Raw genomic sequence first — 9,856 nt, forward strand, 5'->3', positions numbered from 1 at the left:
TTGTTCAAACTTTTACCAATCTGCTTCTTTAACTTTTGTTACCATCTTTCAGAGCGATTTGCTATTTAGGTTAGATTTTTCTTTATACTTGGAATGCATAGCCTTGCTCTTCTCACCTAGATATGCTTCATGTATGCTCACTAAATCTCTCAGAAGTTCTTTTTCACCTCGTTCACCCCACATTCAAACATGCCTTACAAAAAGGGACTTTCCGCATAACACTTGCCATTACCAACACATACAAGAGTTTCTTGTAAGTGCTGTATTCTGGGCTCTTGCTTTCCAGTACTTCCACTAATTTGGTAATGTATCACACATTGCATCGGTAATGATTATATTCATCAAAAATAATCAATCATTCAATCATTCAATCAATCAAAAGATATTTGACATAGTGCCTTTTCTTTGCGGTTACAAAGGTTACTACAGATTAAAGAAGTTCTGCCATTATGAAATGAAACCACACACAAATAATGTTTTTGATATACATCTGTCACCAGTATTTATTTGCTTTGCTTTACCAGCCCAATGCCAGTCACCGATGTTATCTCTTCTGTAGGCACGAGTCAATTACTTAATTCGTTCACTGTTGGCCAGTATCTATATACAACGTCCTGGGTTAGATTGTCCATATCATTGGGGAAGAGGAGTGGATGACTTAGTCGTGAGATTGGTTGGCGTAGAGGAAGGATTTCTTCTTCAGTCGGACGCGGTCCTTATGCTGGAGCTGGGAGAGCTTGGTTCCATCTGAAGCGAAAAAAATTAAGAAATCGGAATGAAAATGATTTGTTTCAAGGTATCTAGCGATTGTACGACACGTGTTGCTGTGATGATTATTCCAGGGCCTTGTTTCATAAAACTTGTTATCATTAACAAATGTTAAATATCTTTCACAAATTTGCTCTCAGCCAATCAGAAACCACCATATCAGTAGCTTGTAACAGTTATTGTAACTTGATATTAATAACAAGTTTTAGGAAACGGGGGCTAGGTCAATTTCAAATACCAACCAAATTTCTTAGCAAAACCTTGGATCAAACACTAAACTTAACCCTATAAAGCCCAACCTACGACTCAATCACAACTCTAACCCTTACCTTGCACTTTTCAAGAAATAAAGCCTGGAGCAATTGGCAGGGCACCCATCAAGCACATGGATCTCAATACAGATGGCATGTAATACAATGGTTATTGTAATTAACCATTGTAGTTTTCAAGTTTTTCATGATCAAAATACCCTCAGTCGCCAAAGCTTTGAATCAATGTATTTCATACGGTAATTCCAGCTATTTTTTGGCATCTCATCACAGGGTGGATGATACAGCAACCCATTCAAGGGGAATTCACAGCCTTTGATGAGATTAAAAATAGCACATTTCCCAATCGAGTACTACATGTCCAAGGTACTTAGCCTACTGCTGTCCTATATGTATATAAATTACCAGATGCCCCCCCCCCTTAATTTCTCTTCATAACTGGTCCGATTCAAGCTCTAGTAGGGCTGAGAAACTGATAGACTCATCAAGGATCCAAAACAAAATGATGTTGTCATATATAGCTGAAGGGATTATAGAGGCAGTAATAAATCTGATCAACTTTCAATACAAGATGTTCTAAATGGGAGGAAGGAGCTCTCACCTCTTGGTCTTGCCAGCTCTGGTCCGGCCCTGATGGATTCATGTGTCTTCATGAACATGGCTTCAATCTGAAGAAAAAAAAATTATCACCTTTGGTGAGCTTCTTGTATAGTACTCATCTATGCTAAAATTGCTTATTGCTCCATATTTTTTTTTTCTTCTTTACTTTAGCTTGATATCTAGTGCTCATGCATATCAGATACAAATTTACACCCGGATGTAGAGCACCCAACTTCGGTAAATTGATTGTTTCTAAAGGATGTTAGTGTTGGACTGAGATTTGAACACTTGGAATTGTGTTGAGAGACAGAAGAGCAATTGTATTTTAGTTTCCCTCATTTCCCAATTGAGTAGGGCTTGTCCAAGGTAATTGGTTTACTTCTATCCTATATGTATATGAATTGCCAGATTTGTTTTCTTCCTCATTTTCCTTCACAACTGGTCTGATTCAAGCTCTAGTAAGGCTCTGGACCTAATAGAATCATCAAGGATCAAAATGATGATGCAATGAACAGCTTTAGTGATTATGGAGGCTGTAATAAATCTGATCTAACTTCCAACACAATGTACTCAAATAGAAGTATGTACAATTGTCACACCAGAAACTTAAATTTGTAAAAAAATATACGAATACAATTTTTTTTTCTCACAGCACGAAACCATTACAAATTTAGAACGCAGGCCTTCACAAATTTGCAGCATGATGCTTTTCAATACTGAACCACTCACAAAATTTGTACACCTCTTTCTAGTAGGTGAAAGTTTTGAGCTGGTGACGAAACATTTGCTCCTGCAACAATTGCTCAAGGCTTTATTTCAAGGTTTAGGGTTGTAATTTTTCACTTAGTGTAGGAAATTGAGGCCAAGCAACAGTCGTAGAAGCGAGTGTTGTAAAACCTTATTAGAGTTGTGGAGGCTCTACTGAATCTGACCTCATTTCAAAACAAGGTGTTCAAAACGGGAGAAGGGAGCTCTCACCTCTTGGTCTTGCCACCAAACTCCTTCCTAGACTTGGCGTCGGGTTCGGCCCTGATGGCTTCATGCGCCTTCTTGAACATGGCTTCATCCTGAAGAAAACAAAAAATTCACCATAGTAATTGCGATCTTCTTGTATAGCACTCATCTATGTCACACCATGATGCTCCTAATGCTCCAATCTGATTAAAACCAAGCAGAATACTTCATTGCAATTGAATCACTTTAACCCTTACTGTACTGGGCTATTTTGAGCACCCTCTGACTGGGGGGGGGGGGGGGGGGGGGGGGCCTGGGAGGCCCCCCCCCCCCTATGATCTCGGCTGTCGAATGTCCAATGAACGCGAAAATTTGCATATTTGTAGATATTTACGTAAGGAACAAGATGGTATAATTAGTTTTTTTCCTAATATGCAAATTTTTGTCGTTATAGCCTAATTAATTATGCAAAATACTAATTTTATGCATTTTACAGAAAACTCTACATATTTGTCCGTAGACTTGTAAAGAATCTTGAAAATGTATTGAATAAATGTTTCCTTCATCTCAAATTCATGAGGTTTCATTATTTTTATGATATTTGAAAATTCATAGGTTAATTTGCATAAATTATGAATATGCAAATTACGCATTCATGAATATCAAATCTGGAACTATAATTAGGGAACTAGAATCATTACAAAAATTGTCAGACTCCACTTTTTGAATGTTGAAACTTATCATTCATATGAAACTTCTTTTCTAACACAAAATAGTTATTTGATGTAATTAATAATGATAATTTATGCAAATTTGATGCAATTTTCAACTATTTATTCTCTTATGTATTTTATTGTTTTTTATTTCTTATTATATCTATTGTTTTATTTCTAATGTATTCTTTTGTTCTGGAATACATCAAGTTACTCTGAGAAACATATAAAAGCAATTTGATATCAATTCATATCTTCGCATTTCTGCTTGTACATGAATATATGCAATTATAGCATTTTTTAGATGACATGCGCATACTAATTGTTATGTAACACCTTACAGGTATATCCGATTTTGACGAAAATGGTATCAAAATGTGCGCAAGACTTAAGGGAAAAAAGTCATGAAACGACAATTCAAAATTCCAAGCGGTTGCGGTGCAATCTTCGAGAATGTCGAGGGGGGGGGGGGCCTCCCAGGCCCCCCCCCCCCCCCAGTACAGTAAGGGTTAAGCCTTTTAATATCTTGTGTATTTTTATTCTTTTTTTTTCACAGAGCTTTATTGGAGCAATTCCAGGGCTAAAATTGCTTATCGCTCCATATATTTGTTTTCTTTTCTTCAGCTTGATATCTAGTGCTCAAGCATATCAAATACAAATTTAAACCTAGATGGAGAGCAGCAAACTTCTATAAATATATTTTCTAAAGGATGTAGGTATTGGACTGAAATTTGAGCCATTAGTCATGCGAATGAACCACTATAACAAGAAAACAGACTGCATTGAATTGATTTAGATTTGTTTTTAAAGGAAAAAAAAAACAAAAAAACCCTCTTCTGTTGAAAGATGGAAAGGCAATCTGTTTTAGTTTCCCTCAGTCGCCAAAGCTTTGAATCAATGTATTTCATACGGTAATTCCAGCTATTTTTTGGCATCTCATCACAGGGTGGATGATACAGCAAAGTGTTCAAAATGGGAGTTCTTACCTCTTGGTCTTGCCATTAAACTCCTTCCTAGAATTGGCCTCGGGTCAGCCCTGATGGCTTCATGCCCCTTCTTGTACATGGCTTCAACCTGAAAACAAAAAATATCCTATAGTAATTGCAAGCTCCTTGTATAGTACTCATCTATGCTAAAATTGCTTATCGCTTCATTTATCTTATTTTCTGTTCTTCAGCTTGATATCTAATGCTCAGGCATAACAGATACAAATTTGCACCTGGATGGAGAGCAGCAAAGTTCTGTAAATTGGTTGTTTTTAAAGGATATAAATGATGGACTGAGATTTGAACTCTTAGTCATACGAATGAACCATTATGAAAAGAATACATAGATTGCATTGGATTGATATAGAAAAAAAAAAAAACTTTTTTCTGTTGAGAGACGGAAGGGCAATCCTGTCTTAGTTTCCCTCAGTCGCCAAAGCTTTGAATCAATGTATTTCATACGGTAATTCCAGCTATTTTTTGGCATCTCATCACAGGGTGGATGATACAGCAAAGGGTTCCAAACAGGGGCTCTCAGACTCACCTCTTGGTCTTGCCAGCAAACTCCTTCCTAGACTTGACCTGGGCTCCGATGGTTTCATGCATTTTCTTGTACATGGCTTCAACCTGAAGAAGAAAACAAAATTCACCATAGTAATTACAAGCTTCTTGTATAGTACTATGTCACACCATCTGATTATAGCCAAGCAGAATACAAAATACATTTGGTCTACATGAGCTTAGTGTGATTTACTATTGAGAGACGGAAAGGCATTCCTGTTTTAGTTATCCTCAGTCGCCAAAGCTTTGAATCAATGTATTTCATACGGTAATTCCAGCTATTTTTTGGCATCTCATCACAGGGTGGATGATACAGCAACTCATTCAAGGGGAATTTCCAGCATTTCAAGAGATAACAAATAGCACACTTCCCAATCAAGTAGGGCATGTCCAAGATATTTAGTCTACTGCTGTCCTATATGTATATAAATTTAAAAAAAAAATTCACTCTCATTTCTCTTCATAACTGGTCTGATTCAATCTCTAGTAGAGGTTTCCAACAATTGCTCCAGGCTTTATTTCAGCAAAGGTTTAGGGTGAGGTATAGTGTCGGGTCCAGAGCTCGAGGTTAGTATAGGAAATAAGGCCTCGCACAGTTGTAAAACCTTGTTAGAGTTATAGGGGCTCTACTGAATCTGATCTCATTTCAATACAAGGTGTTCAAAACGGGAGGAGGGAGCTCTCACCTCTTGGTCTTGCCAGCAAACTCCTTCCTAGCCTTTGCGTCGGGTTCGGCCCCGATGGCTTCATGCGCCTTCTTTGTACATGGCTTCAACCTGAAAACAACAAAAACATTACCATAGTAATTGCAAGCTTCTTGTAAAGTTCTCATCGTGCTCCAATATCCCATCTGTTTATTGCCGAGCAGAATACCAAATATTTTTTATTTTATCTACATGAAATGTTTTGTTATTTACTATTAAATAGCAAGACTTCATTGCAATTTTAATCACTTTAAATCTGTTATTATCTTGTATTGTATTGTGTTTTTTTTCACAGAGCTTTATTGGAGCAATCCGGAGCTAAAATTGCTTAACACTCCAAGTATTCTTTACTTTCCTACACTATAGTCAATCAGCTTGACATCTAGTGCTCATGCATATCAGGAAAAAAAATTACGCCTGGATGGAGAGCAGCAAATTTCTGTTCATCGATTTGTTTCTAAATGATGTTAGTGTTGGACTTAAGTTTGAGCCCTTAGTCATATGAATGAACCACTATGACAAAAGTTTTTTAAAGGAAAAACAGAAGCAAAAAAAAATTTCAACATTTTGCAAAACTTATTTTCTGTTGAGAGTCAGAAGTGCATTCGTGTTTTAGTTATCCTCAGTCGCCAAAGCTTTGAATCAATGTATTTCATACGGTAATTCCAGCTATTTTTTGGCATCTCATCACAGGGTGGATAATTACTAAACAAAAAGAAATCTCTGCAACTTCCTCATCCAATCCAGAAGTTTTACAGCATATGCGCTATAAGTTGCCGGTGAAGTACTTACCGTGTCCAGTGTGATGTCATTCTTGATGAACAGAGAGAACTAGCATTTGTAAGAATCGTCATCCTCGCCCTGGAGTTCCTTCATGTAGTCAGTAACGTGACCTCCAAAGATGTATTACCTTAGATTTATTTCTAAAGGAAAAAAAACAAAAAAACTTTCAACATTCTACACAACTCATAAAACACACCTATCTTTTGTTGAGTGTCAGAAGGGCATTCCTGTTTTAGTTATCCTCAGTCGCCAAAGCTTTGAATCAATGTATTTCATACGGTAATTCCAGCTATTTTTTGGCATCTCATCACAGGGTGGATAATTACTAAACAAAAAGAAATCTCTGCAACTCCCTTATCCCATCCAGAAGTTTTACAGCATATGCGCTATAAACTGCCGGTGAAGTACTTACCGTGTCCGGTGTAATGTCATTCTGGATGAACTGAGAGAACTTGTGTTTGTAAGAGTCGTCATCTTTTCCCTGAAGTTCCTTCATGTGGTCAGCCCAGCACCTCCTACATTTACACCTGGATGGAGAGCAGCAAACTTTTGTTAATTGTTTTGTTTCTAAAAGATGTTAATATTGGACCGAGATTTGAGCCCTAAGTCATGCAAATAAGCCACTATGACAAGAATACATAGCTTGCATTGGATTGTAATAGATTTGTTTTTAAATGGAAAAAAAAAAAACTTTCAATATTCTACACAACTCATAAAACACACCTATCTTTTGTTGAGTGTCAGAAGGGCATTCCTGTTTTAGTTATCCTCAGTCGCCAAAGCTTTGAATCAATGTATTTCATACGGTAATTCCAGCTATTTTTTGGCATCTCATCACAGGGTGGATAATTACTAAACAGTTTTATCTTTGTGAAGAAGGTACATCTACTACAACATGTGGAAAATCAAAAGTATAAGATTAGAAAAAAAATTGTGTTCCTTCTATCATATTCATAGCCTTTCCTAACGCAAGGACCCGCATCTGGAATAAGAAGGCATCCATTCGTTCCCCCAACTGATTTCATGACTAATTTTTTAAAAAAATAAAAAAAAAACTTTTTTTTTCTTCAAGTGATCATCTTTTGTCCTGGATTGCCTCTCAATTCACTCTACCGGTAATCAAAAGCTCATTAGACAGAAGTATTGAATCGTTTACGCCTACAACTATGGAACTCCCTTATCCCATCTAGAAGTTTCACTGCATACATGTTACAAGTTGCTGGTGAAGTACTTACTGTGTCCAGTGTGATGTCATTCTTGATGAAATGAGAGAACTTGTGTTTGTAAGAGTCGTCGTCTTTTCCCTGAACTTCCTTTATGTGGTCAGCCCAGCACCTCCTTCATTTACACCTGGATTGAGAGCAGCAAACTTTTGTTAATTGTTCAATGTTGGACCAAGATTTGAGCCCTAAGTCATGAGAATAAACCACTATGACAAGAATACATAAATTGCATTTGGATTGATTTAAACTTGTTTTTAAATGATAAACAAAGATGACAGAAATATTGAACATTCTACAAAACTTATAAAGCACAAATTTCTGTTGAGAGTCAGATGAGCATTCCTGTTTTAGTTATCCTCAGTCGCCAAAGCTTTGAATCAATGTATTTCATACGGTAATTCCAGCTATTTTTTGGCATCTCATCATAGGGTGGATCATTACTAAACAATTTTATAAATACACCTACTCTAGTATGTAGAAAATCAAATGTATCAGATGAAAAAAAAACTTGTTCCTTTCATCATTTTATAGTATTCCTTGCCCTTTCTCCACGGACCCGCATCAGGCAGAAGAAGGCATCCATCCCTTCCCCCACTCAATTTCATGACTAATTTAACCAAAAAAAATTCTTCCGTTTTTTAAGTGTTTATCCTTGTTCTGGATTGCCTCTCAATTTACTCAAAAAAAAGCCCACACAGTAGTGTTGAATCGATTGGCCAACTACTACACGACTCCCTTATTTATCCCATCTAGAAGTTTTACAGCATTTACACAACAAGTTGCCGGTGAAGTACTTACTGTGTCCGGTGTGATGTCATTCTGGATGAAATGAGAGAACTTGTGTTAGTAAGAGTCGTCATCTTTTCCCTGAAGTTCCTTCATGTGATAAGCCCTGCACCTCCTTCATTTACACCTGGATGGAGAGCAGCAAACTTTGGTTAATTGTTCAATGTTTGACCGAGATTTGAGCCCTAGTCTTGCAAATAAACCACTATGACAAGAATAACATAGATTGCATTTGGATTGATTTAGAGATGTTTTTAAATGATAAACAAAGATGAAGAAAAAAAAAAAAATTCTACAAAACTTATTTAGCACAACCTATTTTCTGAGAGTCATAAGGGCATTCCTGTTTTAGTTATCCTCAGTCGCCAAAGCTTTGAATCAATGTATTTCATACGGTAATTCCAGCTATTTTTTGGCATCTCATCAACGGATTTATTGGTCAGTGATCATCCTCATTAAAAGTCTTGAATGTTCTAAATTATATCCAGCCTAAAAACGCCTGAAAATGATAGGTCATGAAGCCTAACGTCCTTGGACCGGTTTCACCAAGCCTTTTTTCAATGACAAATGACAAAAATCAGTGACAAATCTGCCGATAACCAATCAGAAGCAAGGATTTCAGTAGCTTATAACAAAAACTGTCATTTATCAGTGATGAGAAGTTCTGTGAAACACCCCCCTTATCTCTAGGGTGGTATCACGTCTATCACATTCACATCGTATCGATAATCCAAAGTGGTAAAATAAGAAAAATAAGGTAAAATTTGTGAAATTGATTGGGCTACTACACTACAACTTGCATCCCCATCTAGAAGTTTTAAACTGCATGCACGTTACAAGTTGCCGGTGGAGTACTTACTGTGTCCGGTGTGATGTCATTCTCGATGAACGGAGAGAACTGGCGTTTGTAAGAGTCGTCATCTTTTCTCTGGAGTTCCTTCATGTAGTCAGCAACGTGACCTCCAAAGATGTACTTCCTTCCTAACAGAATAGATGTTGTATTAAAAGTACATCACATGTTGATCCCCCTCATCTCCCAAGCTCAAATCAATATGTATTTCATAAAATAATTCAACTTTTTTCGGTTACATCTCATTTGGTGGAATGGATGAATACTATTTTTTTTTCAAATGCATATGCTAAGACAAGAAGAAATTCATCTGTCTAAGAACAGCAACAGATTCTCGATTTCTTAATATTTTCTTTACATCACAATATGCCTCAGTCACACCTTTGCGTATCTGGCTTGCGTATTGCCCAGTGTTTATGGCAAGCCGTTCTAAAATTTATTGATATAAAAAAATTACCATTGCTTTACAACGGAAGATCATTTCTTGATATCAAGAAATAGGAATAAATGTTAAAACGGCTTGCCATAGATACTCGGCAATGCGCAAAGGTGCGACTGAGGCATCACAGAAATGTAAAGAGCTGAATTTGAGATGAGCAAAGAGTGACTTACCCTGTGGGTGAGGAGTAATCCTGTGCAGTATGCTGCAGCACAATTGG

General features: G+C 36.9%; 1 protein-coding gene across 16 annotated transcripts; it reads right to left on the reverse strand.

Moving 5' to 3' along the window:
• Window positions 1-482: 482 nt before the first annotated feature.
• LOC105446327 lies at window positions 483-9,608 on the reverse strand. Of its 16 annotated transcripts, XM_030998165.1 has the most exons (6): window positions 7,574-7,675; window positions 6,751-6,865; window positions 6,348-6,478; window positions 5,538-5,627; window positions 2,616-2,704; window positions 483-747 (listed from the first exon to the last, which is right to left on the reverse strand). In XM_030998165.1, the coding sequence occupies exons 3-6, from the start codon at window positions 6,407-6,409 to the stop codon at window positions 659-661; spliced, it is 330 nt and encodes a 109-aa protein (XP_030854025.1). In that variant the 5' UTR covers window positions 6,410-6,478; window positions 6,751-6,865; window positions 7,574-7,675; the 3' UTR covers window positions 483-658. The 16 variants fall into 16 exon arrangements, 10 of the variants coding, with proteins under 10 accessions (XP_030854025.1, XP_030854028.1, XP_030854030.1 ...); XM_030998168.1 differs by lacking the exons at window positions 6,348-6,478; window positions 6,751-6,865 and adding an exon at window positions 9,207-9,608 and having other exon boundaries at window positions 7,574-7,688; XM_030998170.1 differs by lacking the exons at window positions 2,616-2,704; window positions 6,348-6,478; window positions 6,751-6,865 and adding exons at window positions 4,835-4,917; window positions 9,207-9,608 and having other exon boundaries at window positions 7,574-7,688.
• Between the last annotated feature and the right edge of the window lie 248 nt (window positions 9,609-9,856).

This window comes from Strongylocentrotus purpuratus, unplaced genomic scaffold, assembly GCF_000002235.5.
Source record: "Strongylocentrotus purpuratus isolate Spur 01 unplaced genomic scaffold, Spur_5.0 spur5_scaffold_4, whole genome shotgun sequence".
NCBI classification, from domain to species: domain Eukaryota; kingdom Metazoa; phylum Echinodermata; class Echinoidea; order Camarodonta; family Strongylocentrotidae; genus Strongylocentrotus; species Strongylocentrotus purpuratus.